Here is an 18,685-nt window from a genome sequence, read left to right as displayed (position 1 = left end):
TTGAAAGTCCAGTACTATTCTGACTCCATATCTATCTATCTACGAAGAGTAAATCCTAGAACAAACCGGCGTATTCTGAGCTGAGCACCTCCCTCACATACCTATCTAGATCCTACCACGTGTTCGAGACGGTATCAAGATTAGGACATATATCGAACAAGACAGTTCCCCTTCCTCTATTTCCCAATATATAGTTGGGGGCGCATCGTTGTTCTGTTCCACTGTCATATTAGGTCATATGATTGCTCTATACTTCAAGTTTATCCAGTCAACCCTGTGATAACGTACCTTATTTTGAGATGGCTACACAGTGTATATACTTATAGTAGATTATCAGTGTGGTAATGTATTTACTATCTAATATTCAGACAGGAAATAATACAATGATTGCGGAAAGTGATATAGTGAGACTAAGCAGCAAGATTGCAAAGTGTTCTATAGATCTTTCATGAGTAATTGTAGGAAACTGGTATAATGCGAGGCGGTATCAGAATTAGGACATATATCTAATAAGACTGTTCTTCTTCTATTTCCTGGTTCTTGTTCTGGATTATTATAACATCCAATTCTTGGCTATTTAGTTTATATCTTAACTGCCAGGATGTTGCTCACTGGTGTAGAGTTCGATATTCAGATAAGTGAAGCTGGGGCACCTGGCCGAATGGGTTTGTGTACTTCCGCCCCTTTCGGGTGCTTTGATTGACAGCAAAAGAATAACCATCCCGATTCTACCATGGCGCGTTGCCCCAGAAGAGTAGCTACACCGATTCATTTTAGGTTCTCTTCACTGTTTTTCCCTCAGTGGTCAATCTTACCGCCAGGCTCGCCTCGTGGCTGTCATCTACGGAAGCTCAACTTGAGGCTCAGCCAGCCGAGCTTGACCTCCTCTTATTCATCCACAGCACTGTCACGCAATGAAGATACAAGGACCCGTCACTACGAGTACAATTGGATCGACGGCACCGAGTCCCTTGAAAAATACAAGCCCGGTGGCTATCACCCCATCACGATCGGGGATATGCTCCAGGGACGATACCACATTGTAGACAAACTAGGTTTCGGAGGTTACTCGACTGTTTGGCTTGCTCACGATACTCGCCTGGAACAGTATGTTGCTGTTAAAGTCTGCATAGCAGACTCAACCTTCCGCGAGGCCAACATTCTCCGAGCTCTTTCTCCCCCATCACCATATCCAGGGTCTAATTTTATCCCTGCATTATTGGACGGATTTGAGCTGAATGGTCCCAACGGAAACCATTCTTGCTACACAATGACTCCTGCACGATGTAATCTCAAAGAAGTGTCTTTTAGTCACTTGTTTCCTGCAGAAGTAGCGCGGGCTCTAGTAGGTGGTCTCACGCTAGCTATTGCCTATATGCATTCACGAGGTATTGTCCATGGAGGTTTGTGCACACTGGAATTATCAATAGTCCAAATTTTGCCCCAGCTAATATCAACACTGTTCCTTAATTAGATATCCATCTTGGCAATATATTAGTCAAACTCCCATCAAGTCTCAACCACCTTTCAATCAAACAGCTATACGAAGAATACGGACACCCAGAAACAGTTCCTATCACACACCGCAACGGGAAGCCGCTTCCACCCAACATCCCAGCAAAAGCAGTCCTACCGCTATATCTAGGAAAAGATGCAGAGGAATTCTCCCTCTCTGACGCACAGATACTTCTAAGTGATTTCGGCGAGACATTTAACCCAGATTTAGAACCTCGTTTGGGAAAAGATTGCCATACACCGCTAGCAGCACGACCTCCAGACGCTTGGTTCGAAATACAGACTTCTCTCTCTTATTCTGCAGATATCTGGAGCTTGGCTACGGCGATTTGGGAGATTATCGGTATGAAGGCCATTTTTAGCAGTGAATACACATCAGTGGATGAGGTTATCTGTCAGCAGATTGATGTGTTGGGATCTCTGCCTCTGGAGTGGTTCGAGAGTTGGGGAAAGCGAGATCTATATTTTGATGATGATGGAGTTCCAAAGGATGGTCGGTATGTGTGGTCGTCGATTGACGGAGCATTTGAGGAAGGTGTGCAGAAGTATCGACGAAAGTTTGGGATGGGCGAGTTTGACGGGGAGGAAACGGCTGCTTTTCTAGATCTGATGCGCCGAATGTTGACATTCCGACCTGAAGAACGACCAACAGCGAGAGAGGTCCTACAGTCGAGGTGGATGGTTGAATGGGTATTACCTGATTTCGAACGGAGTTCGCAGATGGGGTAGATAAGACCTAGTGGATTCCGGCTGTTGTATGTTTTTTTTTTTATTTTTATTCTTTTCTATGTACAAAATGGAAATCTTTTCGGAATGAGGTATACAGAGGGACAGTTAGAGAGGGTGTGTAGTGACGGGGTGCCTGCGCGTCGGGTTTTGTTTCCTAGAGTGGTGGTGGTGGTGTAGAGTTCATTATCTGAATAGGTGGAGTTATGTTCATCTTGGTGTTCCATTTGACGGTACTCTTTTCCTTGCTCCTGTTGCTTTTGTTGTTTTTGGTGTAGGGGAGGAGATTATACTAAAATATGGTCATTATGATGTCTCCCTAAGTACATACGGGATATGCTTCATTGTAGTACAAATTGTCAATAAAATCTCAACAGTAGAAGGTATTCAAAGCAGCAAACGTTAATAGTCATACAGTTGTCAACCTGAGTAGCAACAGGTAGTGAATGAAGCATATCATGTTAAACCAGCTCAAAACGTGCAAGAAAGAACATTCCATTTGTCTAATACACCATAAGAAGAGCTGAAAACCCGCGTGAAAGTAACAGACCAATTTCCCGTTAAACCGTTAGAAGAACAAGCAATATGAAAACAAACCCAAGGCGGATGAATGATAGGAAACTTAGATGGTAAAACATGTGGTACAGAAAAAGAACGATTCCTCAATGCCCAGATATCGCCAGGGACAAACCATAAATTATGCAAGCGTGTCAAGAGAGTCTTCTACTCTTGTCGGCTGCGCTTTGCGCCATGAGGGTTCCATGATCCATCACCTCCAACCCCTTGGTTAGGAGGGAAGAAGTTTTGATTGAAAGCCGGGTTGGGGCCTTGGAAACCGCCTTTACCTAGCGAAACAGCCGTGGTCAGAACGTGTCTACATGACCGGGTGGAGATTATATCACTCGCAACGAGACATACCTTGCATAGCCATGTTTCCTCCCATGCCGCCCATCATCGGGTTCATTCCACCAGACATCGGGTTCATGCCCATACCACCCATTGGGTTCATATTCGGCATGCCCATCATGTTGGGACCTCCCATGCCGCCCCCTCCACGGCCGCCGCGCATGCCCCCGGGGCCACCGCGCATGCCGCCCATCATGCCTCCGCGGTTATTGAAGCCGCCATAGTTTTGCATACCTCCCATCGGATTCCCGCCGAAGCCTCCAGCCATCGGGTTTTGGAAGCCCATTGGGTTCTGGAAGTTCCGGTTGTTGAAACCTCCCATGTTATTATTCATGCCACCCCGGGAGTTGAAACCGCCGCGGCCGCCACGGAAGCCACCGCCACCACCACCCATGTTGTTCATTCCAAAGTTCATGTTCTGCGCAGGCGAGTTGAAGCCTCCAGACATCGACCGAGCCTGGTTATCCTTTCGCATAGGTGCATCCTTCGGAAGTGTGCGGAAAGGGTTTGGTTGGGGGTTGGTATAGTTAACAGAGTACTTCCGTCCTGTCGTACCGGAAGATTCGAGCTTGTGTTTGGTGGCAGTCGCAGCCTGAAGCGTAGTGAATTCAATAAAAGCTTGCCTGGTTGCGTATATCATTTAGCACACTACAGCCCAACAACTCAGCCAAAATTGCTTACCCTTTACTCTTGCCATTCACCTTGTGCTCGCTGAACGTTACGTCCTTAAGTTCATCCTCGCAGTCGGCCTCGCGGACCCAACCACGGATATCATCATCAGTGGTCCACCAGTACAGATCGGAGATAAGCAGGGCAGGTGTGGCATCTGGGTCCGATGGACGGTCATCGTGCTCTTTGCGCTTTACGCCCTGGGGAGGAGCTGGCGTCTCTGTTGCCGCTTGCTGTTGCGGATTTGATTGTGTTACATGTTCTCCATTGGGCGCTGTACCTTGGGCATGCCCCTGCTGCGCGTTGGTGTCTGCAGCGCCATCGCCATGGGCAGGGCCGCCATTCTGAGGCTGCTCTGGAGCGTCTAGGATGAGCTCGGTGTCATCATGCTTGATATCATCCTCTCCGCCTTGTTCATTGGCGTTATATCCACCACCATCACCATAGATGTCAATATCGAAGTTATCATCTTCAGTAGCCATGGCGTTAAGATAGGAATCGGAAGCTCAAGGCAAATTTTTGATTGCTTGGATAGTGAAATATACAGTCCTTTGTTTCTTTTCTCAGATTCGTTGAATCAATGGAAGTACATGTCTGCAGACATAGACCGTCAATTAGCACGGAAGTTGCCATCGCTTGAGAGTGAAAGGTCGCTGCACGAGTCTCCCAAGCAGCAAGGGAGTAACACTGGGTCATGTTTGTAGCAAATGCCAAAATCCACTTTTGCAACTTCTTAAAAGCAACAGGGGCGAGTGCAGTATAGACAGACAAAAGGATGAAAAAAAGGCTCGAAAATACGTACAATCCGAAGCGACAACAGCTTCAAAAATGAACAAAGTCTTCACCAGTCCGTAAATCTGATAGCTCTGGAACGGAGATACAGAGCGGAACTTTTGTCTCAGGATTCCAAATACAGGTAAGATAAGTATGGCAAGATTTTCTTCAGTGAAAAAAAAAGTAGAGGGAAAGAGATGAAGATTGGAGTAATTCCACAGGAGATGCGGCGCCGAGTGTTAATATCTGCTACCACAGTTCAGGCGACGAGCGCACTTTTTGCTAGGGAACAGAACTGATATAACCCTCCCAGCGGGAGTACACAGGAGAGCAAAGGAAAATCAGCAGAAGAGCGCTGTCAGCTTTAGGTCAGTTAGCCAATTCCGCAGAACACTGATGCGATCGGGAAGTACAGAGGGACTTTGCCCAGTTTGTATCCCCTGAGTCGTAAGCCGTCAGCGCACGGGTTGAGAAGAAAGTGAAGTCGGCGAAAGGTGTGAGAGAGAGTTGGGGAGAAAATGTGAGGTTGGACAGAAACCGTCGGTAAGTGAACAATCCCTTGCAACAATAAGACGTGTCCGAAGAAGGACGTGCCGAGTGGAGCGCGCAAGAAGAGAAGGGAAGGCGAGAGCTTGCCTTTGGATCTCGAAGGAGCTGCGGTTGTGGAGCTGGACCCGGAACGCGGCTCAACTGTACTTCCGGACCCCAGAAGGCCAACTCTCCTGTTGCGCGCGTGTGGATGATCTGTCGATTATCTCTTGTCCAGATCGCCTCTTTTCGATTCTCCAATTCTCTCTCTTTTCTCTCGACTTCCTTGACTCTTTCATACTACTCTTTTATTTCCTTCCTCACTCCTTTCCTTCTCTTCCAATCAATTCTCCGTCACAATGTCTGAAACCCTCCAAGAGCTCGCCGACATCCCCAAGGACTTCCTCCGTGAGGGAACCCTCTTCGTCCGCAGATGCACCAAGCGTACGCCACACCACAGTCGCTCTGATATTCTCTGGCTCTAAACTGACTCAATGGTATACAGCCGACAAGCGCGAATTCATCAAGATCAGCCAGGCCGTCGGCATGGGCTTCCTTATCATGGTACGAAACTCTCGACCTCCCATCTACCCATAAACTCCTTGTCTGTAAATTATCGGTTCTGACTACAATACAGGGTGCCATTGGTTACTTCATTAAATTAAGTAAGTCGGTCGCATGTGCAGTTAATCCTCAGGAGAAACATCCAGACTCCCAGGGGCATGCTGCAGGTGAGAACCGATCGAGAACTAACATTGCTTCCTCAGTACACATTCCCGTCAACAACATCCTTGTCGGTGGCGCATAAGCTATGAACAACATTAATCAACACTCGATAACCTACTACCTTAACTTGATGTGGGGATGGGATTCTGCATAAAGAAAAGGGGGGAGAATCCGTCCATGCTTGTATCCGATACCCGTTACTCTTACTGCGTTAAAACGAAATATATTGATGGGACATGGAGGTGCCTAACTCATCTTTGACTTGATGACATGCCGTCAGTGCGTGATGGAGGTGGATTTTGCTGCATGAAATATTGTAGCGATGTCTTTGATTCTGTATAAATAGCGTTTCCTGATCCTATTAAGCATCCAGAGAGGATAACTTGAGAGATTTATCTAATTCTTCGATATGGCTGTTGCTGAGTGGGAGTCCGATTCCTATCTCATAATTCCCGACCTTGAGCTTGATATACAAAAAAGGCCGCGCTCGCTCGCATTTTCGGTTCCAAAAGCAAACCATTCTAACCAAAAATATACTATTTCGTAGATCACCATATTTCACCCGCGTACTCGTCATCTTCATACCTCCGCCGATATACGGGTCGACTTCGAAGGTGGTGGACTGTCTCCTTAAACTGGTCATATTCGCGCACGGATTTCAGCCGGCAATCGTAATTTCTGGAGACTGGTGGAGTCCCCTCGTCCTCGGCGGCGCCGCCATTCCAGGAATGTACTGTGCAGGTGCCGGTTGAAAGGCCCCAACCATTCCATGACGTTGCTACCAATCATCGTTAGACTGCATGAATTTCCGCGGATTCACCAGGACCAGACTTACCAGCTACTACAGGGGCGTTGGGATGCCAGCTCGCGTCTCGGACACACGTTTGCCAGGCTAAGTCGCCGGAGCGGCTACTAAAATCATACGCACTGTTCATCATGTCGGGGTCTTGCGGTCGAGTGTCCACTGTCGCTTGACCGACATCGATTGTTCCGGCAAGGGTTGCATCCAAGTTGTACACATAAACTTTGCCGTCTGCACTTCCAGTGTACACGTATCTAGAGTTCGTGCTGTCTGGGGGCGAGAAATGACATCGTATCAGAGTTTTGAGGACCCGATGGCCTCGGAATGTCACTACAGAGCAATCATGTGGGTGCGACTGGTAGTAGTTTTCGGGGTATGGCTCGAACCTGTAATCGAAGCCGCTGGTGTAATCCTGGGCGTCGATTGTATCGAACTTCGCAGTGGTCATCATTTTTCTCAGATCCCACAGCTTCATGTTCTGGTCCTTGCCATTGGAAAGCACATATCGACCATCACCTTTGCTATCGACGTATGTCAGTCCTTCCGTATGTCCGATGAACACACCGGCTTCACGTCCGTCACCCATTGAGCGTCTGTCCCACACTCGTAGCGTGCTATCATCGGACCCAGAGTAGAGAATGTGAGGGGAAGACTTGTCACCGAAGCAGACCGCATTCACATCATCCTCGTGGTTGCGAAGGCGTAGGATTGACTGTCGGGTTTCGAGGTCGTATACAATAACCGAGTTATCCGACGTGCCTGCTACGATTTCGCGGCCGTCACCTGAAAACCGCACCGACCAGATCTATTATACTCAGGTTAGAATAGCAAGAGAACATAGGACACAGAGGAACATACACCAAATTGCCTTCCATTAGAGGATGACAGGTTCAACACCGACGGCTCAGAGGTATCAAGCGGGTCTGTGGTAGCAAGACAAACAAGGTTTCGTATGGATGTATACGCCAAGAATCTGTTATCTGGACTCAGGGTGGCATCGGTGATAGTCCACTGGCCAAAAGGGTAGTCCACAGTTTTGTAGTACTTCCATTCATACGGGTTAGACGTATCGTACATCCTAACCCTGAAGTCCTGCGAACAGGAGAAGAAAAAGTTGCCATCATCGGAGAACTGCCCCGAGTAGCACCTTGAGTCGAAGTGAATGATCTTGTCGGCAACTGAGCCAGGTATAAGGCCCTATATAGACGTAACGTCAACATCGACCGCATTTGATGCTACACGGCCAGACACTCACTTGAGTTATCGACTGCACCTCCTGCCTCGGACCAGACAGATCAATACCTAGTTCTCGCCACATTGTCCTCGTTGCAAGACTTTTCCTCCTCTTTTTCAACTCATCAGTGTAATAGGAATTGCTTCCAAAGTCGCCAGAAGCCATTAATTTCGCGCCTTCTTCACTCGGTACTGGGGGTGCCGGATCACCCCCACCTCGCCGTGCTCGTCTCCTAAATCCAAAGAAGCCGGCAAGCTCCTCCTCTTCATCTTCTTCATCTTCGTCCATTTGCCCACCAGCCCGGCTGTAATGGAGGATATGTCGCATGCCGTTTGATGCCAGTAAATTCAACAATCGGGCAGCGGAGACTGCTAGCAATAAGTGGTGAGAAACTGTATTTCAGAAGCATGGAAAGTTAGGCTTGGTTGAAATACCTCGGGAGTGTCTGCCACCGGCCTGACCCGCCGCTTCTCCAGACTGTGCCGGATTTCCTTCGTCCATAGAGAATTCAATATGTATATTGCCTAGATGTATTTCAGGTTCTACCGTAGTTGGTCACCGACAAAGTATTAGCATCTAAAGGCCAACTGGACATGGCGGAACAACAATACCGAGATAATTCAGATTAACGCCGTAGAAGCCGTCTTCGTCGTCGAAATTATCCTCATCCGGATGTGATGCGTCCTCTGGATATTCTGAAATTTCAGTTTCAGGTTCATCGTCCATATCATCTTCTTCATCCTCTTCGAGCCATTCTCTGGCGGGATGCCATATAGCAGGTGAATTCCTCGACGGCGGACGGTCGCCACTAGCGGTATGGGGGTCGGGGGAACTCATAATTGGGGGAGACTAGGAGGGGTTAGGGTTGGGCTGTGGGTGGTAGGATTGGCCGCAGGGGTCATATCAAACACTCGAGCAGCTTCCAATAGTAAGTACGAGGATAGACAACGGGCGTCAATTGACTGGCAGTTTGGCTCCGAATGGGATTGTCTTATCGATACGGTTATGTCATCCCGCGCCAGTCTCCGCTTTTCCTTAACTCCTATCCCCGAGATGCTTATCTACATCTAGCCATGTTCGGAGAATATGAAGGTTCACAAATGCATAAAGCTACCAAAGAAATCCAAAATATTCAAACATGGTATCGTGACTTTCGTAAACATAACCCTTTCCATGACCCATCGAAACCGCTCATTGCACCACTTCATCGTGTCGTTGACATCCATCGAAATGAGTATATACCCGAAATTTCATACATCACATCACTTAAAGAAAATGTCGAGGAAAGGAAACATCGAAGACAACACTTATATAAGACAAAGGCCATAGGCCATCATAATTGGACAGGTCACCATATTCTGCAGCCAGTCAGCATTCACTCCTCCAGAGGCGTTATACTAACTCACCCGAGTTTCGTGTATTCAGCAATGTGCTGTTCGATTACTGCCGGGCTAACGGGAGTTTCCAGGTAGCTCGCCATAGATCCTACAAAGGTTTTGACCTTCGGCCAAATCTCTTCTTCAGCTTTGTATATCGATGTTGCAAGCATCGTAGACTCAACATGGTCTATCAGCCCTGCAGAAAATGTGGAAATAGTCTCTCGAAGCCACTGGGGCAAGATTTTGGGTTCGGACAAGTCAAGGTCGCTACCGGTCTCGATGAGGTCAGTGTCTTCGGACTCTGTGATAAGAATCTTTGCGTCTTTATCTTCCAACTGCTTCGAAACTGGGTACGTATCGGTGACAGATGCTTGTAACACAAGCAGCCCGATGATGACTTGGAGTTTTCTTCGCAATCTAGCGCGCCTCCTGCGCGTCAGCTGGACTTTGGCTGGGCTAGGTGCATCTATCAGATGGATCGGGTGTTGGGGGGACTGTCTGTCTTTGACGACACAGGACGCACGGTAAACGGTAAATCCTCTGAAAGACATGGTTTTCGATTGAATCGTACACAGGCTCTCAGGAGTCTTCGGGAGGCATGAAATGGCATGCTCAACAGTCAATCCTGACGCTGTTTTCTTCTCTGGACCAGGCTGACACGCAATACTTGTATCTCCGATTATATACTGTGTGTCATATAGGACTTTCTGAAGTCCTATATGAATTCCTTTCAACGAACCTGAATGCCCAATCTTGTTGTAGACCTGCGGTGAACACAGGGCTAGGGTCATCCTTGTATAACGACATCGGGTAGCATGAGCGTCCCAGGCACCTGAGAGAGTCTTTGTCGAATTGCCGGGGCCCATGATCGTGAAGGTAGACTGCTCGGAAGCCTGAAACGCACACGCCGTGTCGGGAGCTTTCATAACCGAGACCCACTGAAACGATTCTTCGAACGAAGAATATGTGGATGTGCGACTGATTCCAGTTGAACACAGATCACCTTCTGTCTTGAAAGCCTGGGACACTTGTTCTAAGGCCCAAGCAATCTTTGACGCTGAGCGGTTCCGATCTGACATGCCATTGCACGCAAAATCGTAGTATTGGTCATAATCTTCCAGGACCTTGGACACTCCGTGCTGTTGGCTGGCTTTGCCAGTGCATAGATGACATCTATCCACGTTACCCTCCTGAAGCTTGCATTCAACACAGTTCTTCATTATATGCCCACATGACTTGCATTTCTTTGGAAGCAAATTCTGAGGCTCAGATGAAGGGCGTTCTTGCGACTTCTTTGGGGACAGACCTTTGAACGATGTCATCTGGCGTGGGCTCTTGTTGTTGAAAGATGTTGTCTCAGAAGGACTCCTCAGATTGTGTGGCTTCCTCCCACCGTGGTGCTTTGAATTATCCATAGGTGGCATAGCATGTGGGCTGCTTTCCATCGCGGAATCAAGAAGCTGGTGATGACCCGAAAGACTGCTTGGTCCTAGATGGCTTATCTCGCTGGCTTTTTTTCCTAGAGTACGTGAAAGCAATGCAGGGTCAACGGAAGCATCGTCTCTATCTGGAACCGAGCCAAGGGGGTGTGATGGCCTCTGCCCAACCAGCTGGGCAGAGTTGTTCTCCCTAGAGCAGCCATTTCCATAGAAATAGGATCCATGTCCAGAGAAGTAGTTGCCTCCGTTATTAGCGTTTCCCCCGCCTCCATTTGGAAACTGAGTCTGAGGTCCCTGTCCATCAAACAGGTTTCCGGGAGCGAAATGGCCATTGAAACCATCCCCACCACTCCCACTGTCCCCACTGTTTCTTCTGCTTTGAACCCCACTAGTCCCTGGGGAGCTACCGCTCTGTATGCGGCAGTGTTCCGCGACACAGTTGAAGTAAGCCTCCCAGGACTGCACAGACTTATCGCACAGCGGACAAGCTCTCGGCGATCTGAGTTTGGTACGCTTGATATCGTTCCGTTTGAGCCCGTCTAGTGGTGAGTGCCTATGTCGCAAATGCTCCCAGACCTTGTCCCTCCTGGGGGTAGCCCAGTCACAGCGAGGGCAAGAATGTCTAAACCGAGGGGCATGTTCAGTAGAGACGTGTCGGCGGAATGCTCCCTTCGTGGAGTACGTTCTTCTTCTGTGAGTTTCGCACAACTGACAGGCATACCAGTCTTTGGTGCTAGTGGTGCTATTGGTGCTGTGGGGGGAGTGTATCTCGCCATCAATCTCTTCTTGGATCATATTCTCAAGGCAGTTATAGGTGTCTGTCACGAAAGACTTCATCTCAAACAGTTGGGGATGGGAAACGTTTCTGACGGCACTTTGGACGGTCGATTGGAGCCGGTGCAGGTCAGCTTTAACTTGGTCGAGGGGGTCTGGAGAAGACGCGCTCTGTGGGCAATGAAGATGAGGGGCCTGTGGAACAATTGTGCTGAAGAGTCTTTCTGTGGAAGGCACATGTCCAGCGTCCAGGGGCAATGTCGGCGATATGTCGTTGGTCGAGTAATCGTACAGCTGGAAATCCGTGTCAATTTCGGGCAGAGCAGTACCTCCGGGAAAGATATCTGCACTGGTGCAGCTAGATGGTGACACCGGTGACGTGGCCGATGACTGATAGTTAGACTTAGAGTCGAAATTAGTACATCGGCATGGAGACGGAGTATCCACGAGAGGAGACGTACTGAGGAGTTGGGATCCATATTGGGGTTCGGCATCAGATGGCCATCTTCGGATGTGGCATAGTGGCCTAGTTGGCAATGACCAGGAAATGATAGGTCATAGTATTCATTATGATACGAGCCGTTCATCTTAACGTAGGTTGGCCAAGACAACGATATAAGAGGACCAACAGCTTGAATCTCACTCAACACTATACAAGGGAAATGGAAGGTATGGGAGGGAGGGAAAGAAGCAAGAGCACCGAAATAGGAAGAGTAAAGAGGGCAGAATAAAGAATGGAGGTAACGAGGAATAATACAAAAGGAAGGGAAGGGAAGGTGAGCCTTTTGGACCAAAAGCAATATCAATTAGCTGATGTCAACGGTACTAAAGTACCGTCTGACAGCAGTTACAAGATGTGGAGCGGAGAGTTGAACCAACGGGACTTTCACTTTGATTCGAATTCAGCAGTAGGGAAGAAAAGTGTAAGAAGCTGCAAAAAAATAGGCTGACACCTGAATTTATAGTTGAAGGTAAGCAAAGTAGTGCGGTGCCCCAGGTAAAATCAGGTTGCAATGAAATTGTCTATAGTACCTCCATGGAGCCAACCACGTCGCGGTATCGGTTTGTAACAAACTTCAGGTAAAGCTACCAGGTAGGAAGGTATCTCGATGATGTTAGAGAGGAGGCCATGACTCGGTAATTGGGTTTCAATGCCCTATTAAACGTTGACCGACAACTCCTAGTAGTTTTGGAGGTCAGGAAAAGTAAACAACTACGTATTCGTCTGAGCCATGTTATACAAAACAGTATGAATACCTGGAAGTTCCCCCTGCACGTGGCTTAGCACTGACCTGACTCGGTACTAGTAGCAGTAGTGTAATAGTCCTTTCTACTGCTCCAGACCTAGATGTGCTGGAGAATAAACCAACTTCCGTCGTCCATCTTGACCCCATCTTGACCCATTTTGCCCTTGTCATTTTCTGTTGCTTCCATGAGATTTGGTTAGATTTTTGTTACTCTCTATTCTACCGCGATAACCATGGATATACGTATCCTCATACTGAATTCAATAGCATTAGAGTATGAGAACAGAGAGAAAAAGGTTAAATGTAAAAAAACAATGCAACAGTTAAAAGTTTAATGTGAACAACCATTTGAACTGAGTGGATCCCATCGCCCGCATTTTCTCCCGTTGCCGCAGTTGATTGATGGGCGGGTGGGGACGGGTATGTACTCGACCTCCAAGGAACCTTCGGGCTTGCATACATCACCAGAGTTCGGAAGGAACGGGATTTAGATTCCAGACACTGTGTGTGGATGTACGGGGGATGTTTTGCACTGTATGCGGCTCTGTCACATCAGTCCCGCTTGCATTTTGACTTTTTCATTCCCCTTGTCCGTGATGCTCCTTCAACTTTCAAGAGACCACCATTGATCTAGATGAAACGGATTCAGCTGATGAGGTCGACTAAAGAAGCACCACGTTCTATTCGCCAGGGCCACTTGAGTGTCGGAGCCACCCCCTCGTTTCAACGGTCATATAGGTAAGCAAATTGAAAGGGAGAGAACAGAAGAGAGGAATCAGTGATGAGGAGGCCATTCTCGGAGGCGGTCAAACTCTTCTTGGCAAACCAATTCTCTACAACCGTCTGCTATATCCTGACCTACAGATCCGTGCACCTGTTCACCACAAGATGGAAAAAAAGGGGGGAAGGGAATGACGACGTTTACTCCTCTCTTTTAATTATTAATATTTTATTTTACCTTTTTTTTTGGCTTCTTTGCAACAGGACCGACCAGTGCATAACTAGCCTCGGAAAAAATGACTATGTGTCACGTTCACGCAAAGTATCGGCGCGCAAAAGTGAGGCGGAACGTCGAAGTACAATGAATATCTCTAGAACCATAATCCAACTTGGAGAAGAGCGAGTGGGGAGAAAAAAAAAATAAATTCCGTTTCCTAAGCTTGAGATCTCGAACCCTCCAGGATTTGCAGACCGACCTTTGGGAACTGTTGTCAATGTCGATCTGCGTTTTTACCCAAAGCAGTAAAATTGACACAGACCCCGTTTCAGGGTGGGTGGCAAACTGTTCAATTCGAACTGTGGCGGTGTATGTCTGTGGCTGATAACGTGGCTGGGTGAAGCCACGGGTAAACACTAAACACTGCAAATCTCTTCAACAGGAAGTTGATCCCATAGCTACGAGTTGTAGGTTCGAGAGATAGCAACTTTTGGTTAGGCACAGGGTCCGAGCCCCCCCAATGAAGCAATCCATCCTTTCGTCAGGCCAATGGACCGTCAGAATTTTACTGGTGTTATCTATCCCTTATAGTTGGATGATAATAGTCCCAACAGTTCATGAACAGATTTGGTTATGATTGGCTACGATGACGTCCTTTTCTTTTTCACAACCTCGCCGTGGTGAAGACTGGACAATCCCTCACTGCCACAATCGTATGTACCCTGCTCTCTGGATACAGCATAGGTACAGTAAACAAGCTTCCATCGCGGGTGCATACATAGCAATCTTCCCAGCCGACGTACTTGTCCAGACCCTGTGTGCCTTGGGCGTCCGCATAGCCCCATCTTGACTTCAAGAACTTTTGGTGACTCAAGAACTACTCCAGAAAATGCAGTATTCTCCGGAAAAGAAGCCCCTTTTTGATTTTGATTTTGATTTTGATATTTTTTTTTTTTCTTCAAAAAAAATCATTTAGACCGATAGGGAAAAAAAAACGTCTTCCTCTATCGCAATTTCAACTTACTGACATTGTATTACATAGTATTTGTCGTCCCTGTCATAGATTTTCTTTTCTTTTCTTTTCTTTTCTTTTCTTTCCTTTTCTTTTCTTTTTTCTTTCCTCTTTTTTTGATTTATCTATTTCTCATTTTAATTTTTCTTATTTTTTAATTTTTTCATGATTTTACCTTTCCTTTGCCTTTCCTGCAGAATTATGTCACCCCAATACCACACACAAAGTAGATATTCCATCCACCGAGTCCAGACCTCACCATAGCCCAGATCTACACCAACAAGATCAACAATATTAAAAAACATCAAAAGCAACAAACATCATATCCCCCTCCTACCCACAACACCCGCATCTGATTCCCGATCCTAATCCCTAACCCCAGGAGCTCTGGACCTTCTGTGTCACGATCTAGACACATCGACGACCTGGGAAAAGTGGGTCTTGCCGGTGTAGTGCATATCTTCTGGGGTTCTAGATAGTCGGTTTTCTTTTCTTTTGGTGTGATGTGAACATTAAATTAAAACATAATGTAATTGTTAGGGTGTTGCCGGTGTTCTAGATCTTGCATAACTGCTGGTTTATGCGTTTTCGGGCTTTTTAGGTGGTGTTGGGTTCTTGTGGTGATGGCCTATTGTGGGCTGTAGATATATATCTCGGGATAGTTGCTCTTGTCCATATGGTACCGATTTGACGACGGTCTAGAATATACCCACGGAAATGAAGCGTTTCTATTTGTTGCTAATATACATTCATCGGGATTAATATAATATCAGATCGCTGAGCAAAAAGAATGTCAGATGAGCAGGACACCGGTCCCAGATAGAACAGATAATACCAAGTCAACCAGAAATCTGTACGCCGTGAACATGCATTTTAACCCTTCTAAGCAGAAAAACATATCCGAAAATATAAGAGACAATTGTGATAATATACAGGGCTTCGGAGAAGAGTGGCGTAAAGGTACGTTAGAGACTGCGTGAGAGGAGGACTAGGAGGTTGTTCCGAAGAGGCGGAGGATCACCTCGTACCTGTTGATGGTTAGATATGATGGTCATAATCGTTTAACCCGTGCGGTCCAGAGCAACTTACATTCCGAACATGATGGCGGCGGACGGAACGACACGCAGCAAGTGCGGTGTCAAGCCGCCATACAACCCAACCATACCCTCCTCCTTCCAGACGGTTTTGAAGCACTGTACAAGACCGGTGTATTTCATCACCGCCTTGCCGTCTCCAATAGACACAGTCGGCGCTTGCCTCAAGCGTGTCCGGACCACCTCATGAGGGTAGGTGGCAGCCGCGGCGACCAGCTTGGCCAATCCCGCGGAACAGATTCGTCCCCCCCATAGTTCCACATCGTCCCAGGTGCCATAGGTATAGTTGGGATCGGCACGCTTGGCCGACTCCCTGCGTGCAAGGAACATCTTCATCTGCTCGTACATCACCCATTGCAGCGTCGACTCTGTCACGCCGAGGTACGATGCCGAAAGTCCTTTATATAAGCCGCGGATGCCCTCGTGGCGCACCGTCTGCTTGATACAGTCCCAGCTGTTCTTATATTGCCGTCCCTGGCCATTGTGGTGTTCGGCGTTGGATTTGTCTAACTGTAGACGTGTCTTCACAAGCCAGATCGGGTTGGTGGCGGTTCCCGTGGCGATTCCGGCGACAGCCGCGGCGGTCAGATGGATTCCTACGGGTGTTTCTTGGGAGTTTGTATAGTTGAAGTGGTCGCTCAGAATCCGTTTCCCGTTCCCGTATACGTAGAAGTTGATGGCACGAGCAGGCACCACTCCGATCAGATTGGGTCCCAGACCCTTGAACAGAGCACGCCAACCTTCATGCACGTGGATCGACCGCAGGATTTGGAACGTTTCGTTAAAGTGCATAAGAGCACTCCGAGGAAGGGATGACAGCGACGAAGACGGCGGCAAGGGATGAGCGGCGCGGAGCGATCGCAGCTGCGCTTGGTAAAAGTCGGATTGCAAACGGGTTTTTAGGACATCAAGAGGAGAGGTGAGAGTTGCAGCGGTCATGCCACCAAGCCTGTATGGAACGAGATGTCAACCCATGCTACACAAAGTCGTATGGAAGGACGTAGACGTGTTGTAGAGTGTATATGCTTACCCACCAGCGACAAAATGGGCAAAAGGCTTTGCCTGGTCTTTTTTGTCGGTATTACCAGCAGAGGGATGTGGGGGTTGCGGGACAACATCGCCGGTTTCTCTGGACTGGACGATTATATCCTTGCCGACGTTCTTTTGGGCGTCGTCAACTGTCAGATGCGCCTGCGCAGAGCCGGTATGGGGAGTAGCGGAGAATGGCATATCAGCAGCCGCAAAGCTAATCAGAACCGGAGATCAAGAACTATAAAGTACGGAATAACAAAAATTAAAACATTTGTTGTGAATTTATCTAGGAATGAGAAGAGAAAGAGGTCGTATGAAGCTGGTCAGACAATTGTCTAGAGGTTACTTACTACCTAGGTACTAGATTGACCGCGACTCTTTTTTCTTTTTTCTTTTTTTTTTTTTTTTTCTCTTTTTGCCATTGGCGGACTTCGGGCGGATGTCTGGGCGGCCTCCGGTTGGAAATTTCTACGCTACCGGCAGGGCAGTACTAGTAGCTACGCCACCTACCATTAAAGGCTATTATTTGCACCAGAGTACGGAGTAGAAGGGATGCATAATACGTGATACAGTCTGGTACTCGAAATGACCAGATTGGGCATGTTACATTGCGCATACTTTTGGGTGAAGACTCCAGTCATTCGCTGAGTAATTGACAGCAAAACTGGTCTTCGAGCCACAAGAGATCGGTTGTATTTTGCCAGGCAGATGTATTGTCATTGAAGTAGCGCTATTTGGTGTCATAAGTGCCCTGACTACAAGCGTAACTCGTGGAACACCACCACCATATCTCAGATCAGATTCCCACGCGCAGGGCAAGAGTTCAGCATTTGAGGACATGGCGGGCGCAAGGCGTCCAATACTTGTCAAATCTAAGGTTCCGGAGCTGTGCGGACAATGCCAAAGGAAGACAGGCGAATGCCCGAGCTGAGTTTGCTGAACAGGGAATCGAAATTTTTGTTTTGTTTCATTCAGGGGAATCTATGCACAGGCTGAGTTGTGCTAGTACATCCGAGTACCCTTTTTCGCTTCGTCTCAATGCAAATCCACCCTTAGATGGCAAAACCCAGAAACACCAAACAACCGCATCGACCTGACCATTCTATTCGTTTAGATGTGGGTGTCGTAGGGGATAGGAGTGATGGTCTCGGGAGCGGCGGCCTGGACGACGTGAGCCTCACGGGGACCGACGGGCTGGCGCTTAAGGTGGAGGTGGACACCCTGCTCCTTGGCCTGCTTCTTCTTCTCGGCGTTCTCCTTGACACGCTTGATGAAGTCCTCACGGGAGCGGGAGTGCTTGACGTGCTCGATGCGGATGTTGACGCGCTTCTCGAGGTAGCGGTTGCGGACAACCTTGTAGAGGAGGACACCGACGGAGGACTTGGTGACGTTGTAGACAACACCAGTCTTACCGTTGTAGACCTTGTAGGGCATACTATTCCAGTCTCAGCAAACGATCCCACACAATTTCAAGGGCAAATCGCAAATCCGCTTCAACACGGACTTGTCGCTTTTCAATGGGCGGAATGAACTGACCCCTTCTGAACGGCACCGTTGACCTTGATGTCCACGATGTCGCCAACCCTATATAAAATATCAGATCCTGCACATTTTACACAATCACTTCCAATCTTCGCGATAGGTTTCGGCGTACCGGTAGGTCTTCAGGTAGGTCGACAGGGCGATCTGGCCGTGCTCCTTGAAGTTACGGCTGAAGGCATACTATCATATCAAATTGTCGTCAGCGCACCCTTTCCCATCGAACGGCACAATATCGTTGATTTCATCATTCGCAAACATACCCGAGTGCCGGATCTCAAACCGTGAGAGTGACCCATGTCGGCGGTGTTGGTGGTGCTGGAATTGGGAACTTGTCGACAACGAAGTGCTT

At 47.9% G+C, this 18,685-nt stretch overlaps 7 protein-coding genes across 7 annotated transcripts; 2 read left to right on the top strand and 5 right to left on the bottom strand.

Annotated features, from left to right (window-relative positions):
• The first annotated feature begins 248 nt into the window (after window positions 1-248).
• On the top strand, window positions 249-2,692 carry F9C07_1802828 (kinase domain protein). The gene is made up of 2 exons (XM_041293693.2): window positions 249-1,403; window positions 1,475-2,692. Exons 1-2 carry the CDS (start codon window positions 734-736, stop codon window positions 2,242-2,244), a joined length of 1,440 nt encoding a protein of 479 aa, XP_041148850.1. The 5' UTR covers window positions 249-733; the 3' UTR covers window positions 2,245-2,692.
• A 272-nt stretch (window positions 2,693-2,964) lies between these two features.
• Window positions 2,965-4,298, bottom strand: F9C07_11847 (uncharacterized protein; the record flags this gene model as incomplete). Its single annotated transcript, XM_041293682.1, has 3 exons — window positions 2,965-3,086; window positions 3,160-3,770; window positions 3,829-4,298. 3 exons carry the CDS (start codon window positions 4,296-4,298, stop codon window positions 2,965-2,967), a joined length of 1,203 nt encoding a protein of 400 aa, XP_041148851.1.
• Window positions 4,299-5,477: 1,179 nt separating this feature from the next.
• Window positions 5,478-5,926, top strand: F9C07_11848 (uncharacterized protein; the record flags this gene model as incomplete). The annotated part of the gene is made up of 3 exons (XM_071507711.1): window positions 5,478-5,562; window positions 5,624-5,682; window positions 5,756-5,926. The coding sequence occupies 3 exons, from the start codon at window positions 5,478-5,480 to the stop codon at window positions 5,924-5,926; spliced, it is 315 nt and encodes a 104-aa protein (XP_071367942.1).
• A 151-nt stretch (window positions 5,927-6,077) lies between these two features.
• On the bottom strand, window positions 6,078-8,841 carry F9C07_1802727 (WD repeat protein). The gene is made up of 6 exons (XM_071508399.1): window positions 8,492-8,841; window positions 8,315-8,422; window positions 7,902-8,248; window positions 7,505-7,843; window positions 6,680-7,451; window positions 6,078-6,622 (listed from the first exon to the last, which is right to left on the bottom strand). Exons 1-6 carry the CDS (start codon window positions 8,715-8,717, stop codon window positions 6,393-6,395), a joined length of 2,022 nt encoding a protein of 673 aa, XP_071367941.1. The 5' UTR covers window positions 8,718-8,841; the 3' UTR covers window positions 6,078-6,392.
• A 162-nt stretch (window positions 8,842-9,003) lies between these two features.
• On the bottom strand, window positions 9,004-12,059 carry F9C07_11850 (putative C2H2 zinc finger domain protein; the record flags this gene model as incomplete). Its single annotated transcript, XM_041293684.2, has 3 exons — window positions 9,004-9,238; window positions 9,287-11,874; window positions 11,934-12,059. The coding sequence occupies 3 exons, from the start codon at window positions 12,057-12,059 to the stop codon at window positions 9,229-9,231; spliced, it is 2,724 nt and encodes a 907-aa protein (XP_041148854.2). The 3' UTR covers window positions 9,004-9,228.
• Window positions 12,060-14,728: 2,669 nt separating this feature from the next.
• Window positions 14,729-17,176, bottom strand: F9C07_2286534 (mitochondrial carrier domain-containing protein). The gene is made up of 3 exons (XM_041293685.2): window positions 16,793-17,176; window positions 15,758-16,711; window positions 14,729-15,696 (listed from the first exon to the last, which is right to left on the bottom strand). The coding sequence occupies exons 1-3, from the start codon at window positions 16,990-16,992 to the stop codon at window positions 15,657-15,659; spliced, it is 1,194 nt and encodes a 397-aa protein (XP_041148855.1). The 5' UTR covers window positions 16,993-17,176; the 3' UTR covers window positions 14,729-15,656.
• Window positions 17,177-17,904: 728 nt separating this feature from the next.
• On the bottom strand, window positions 17,905-18,632 carry F9C07_11852 (60S ribosomal protein eL21; the record flags this gene model as incomplete). The annotated part of the gene is made up of 4 exons (XM_041293686.1): window positions 17,905-18,229; window positions 18,331-18,378; window positions 18,449-18,516; window positions 18,597-18,632. 4 exons carry the CDS (start codon window positions 18,630-18,632, stop codon window positions 17,905-17,907), a joined length of 477 nt encoding a protein of 158 aa, XP_041148856.1.
• Between the last annotated feature and the right edge of the window lie 53 nt (window positions 18,633-18,685).

The sequence above is a fragment of the Aspergillus flavus genome, chromosome 6 (genome assembly GCF_009017415.1).
Source record: "Aspergillus flavus chromosome 6, complete sequence".
NCBI classification, from domain to species: Eukaryota; Fungi; Ascomycota; class Eurotiomycetes; order Eurotiales; family Aspergillaceae; genus Aspergillus; species Aspergillus flavus.
The sequence above is the reverse complement of the archived record's forward strand: the minus strand, read 5'-3'. Positions and strand labels throughout refer to the sequence as shown.

What these genes read in the sequence shown, in the direction of transcription:
- F9C07_1802828 (XM_041293693.2), top strand. Translation starts at nt 734, where the DNA reads ATGGCGCGTTGCCCCAGAAGAGTAGCTACACCGATTCATTTTAGGTTC. An exon ending in ACGAGGTATTGTCCATGGAG is followed by an intron (nt 1,404 to 1,474) that starts GTTTGTGCACAC and finishes TTCCTTAATTAG; the next exon opens with ATATCCATCTTGGCAATATA.
- F9C07_1802727 (XM_071508399.1), bottom strand. Translation starts at nt 8,717, where the DNA reads ATGAGTTCCCCCGACCCCCATACCGCTAGTGGCGACCGTCCGCCGTCG. An exon ending in CGTTAATCTGAATTATCTCG is followed by an intron (nt 8,423 to 8,491) that starts GTATTGTTGTTC and finishes CAACTACGGTAG; the next exon opens with AACCTGAAATACATCTAGGC. An exon ending in AGGTGCAGTCGATAACTCAA is followed by an intron (nt 7,844 to 7,901) that starts GTGAGTGTCTGG and finishes ACGTCTATATAG; the next exon opens with GGCCTTATACCTGGCTCAGT.
- F9C07_2286534 (XM_041293685.2), bottom strand. Translation starts at nt 16,992, where the DNA reads ATGCCATTCTCCGCTACTCCCCATACCGGCTCTGCGCAGGCGCATCTG. An exon ending in GCCCATTTTGTCGCTGGTGG is followed by an intron (nt 16,712 to 16,792) that starts GTAAGCATATAC and finishes CGTTCCATACAG; the next exon opens with GCTTGGTGGCATGACCGCTG. An exon ending in GCCGCCATCATGTTCGGAAT is followed by an intron (nt 15,697 to 15,757) that starts GTAAGTTGCTCT and finishes AACCATCAACAG; the next exon opens with GTACGAGGTGATCCTCCGCC.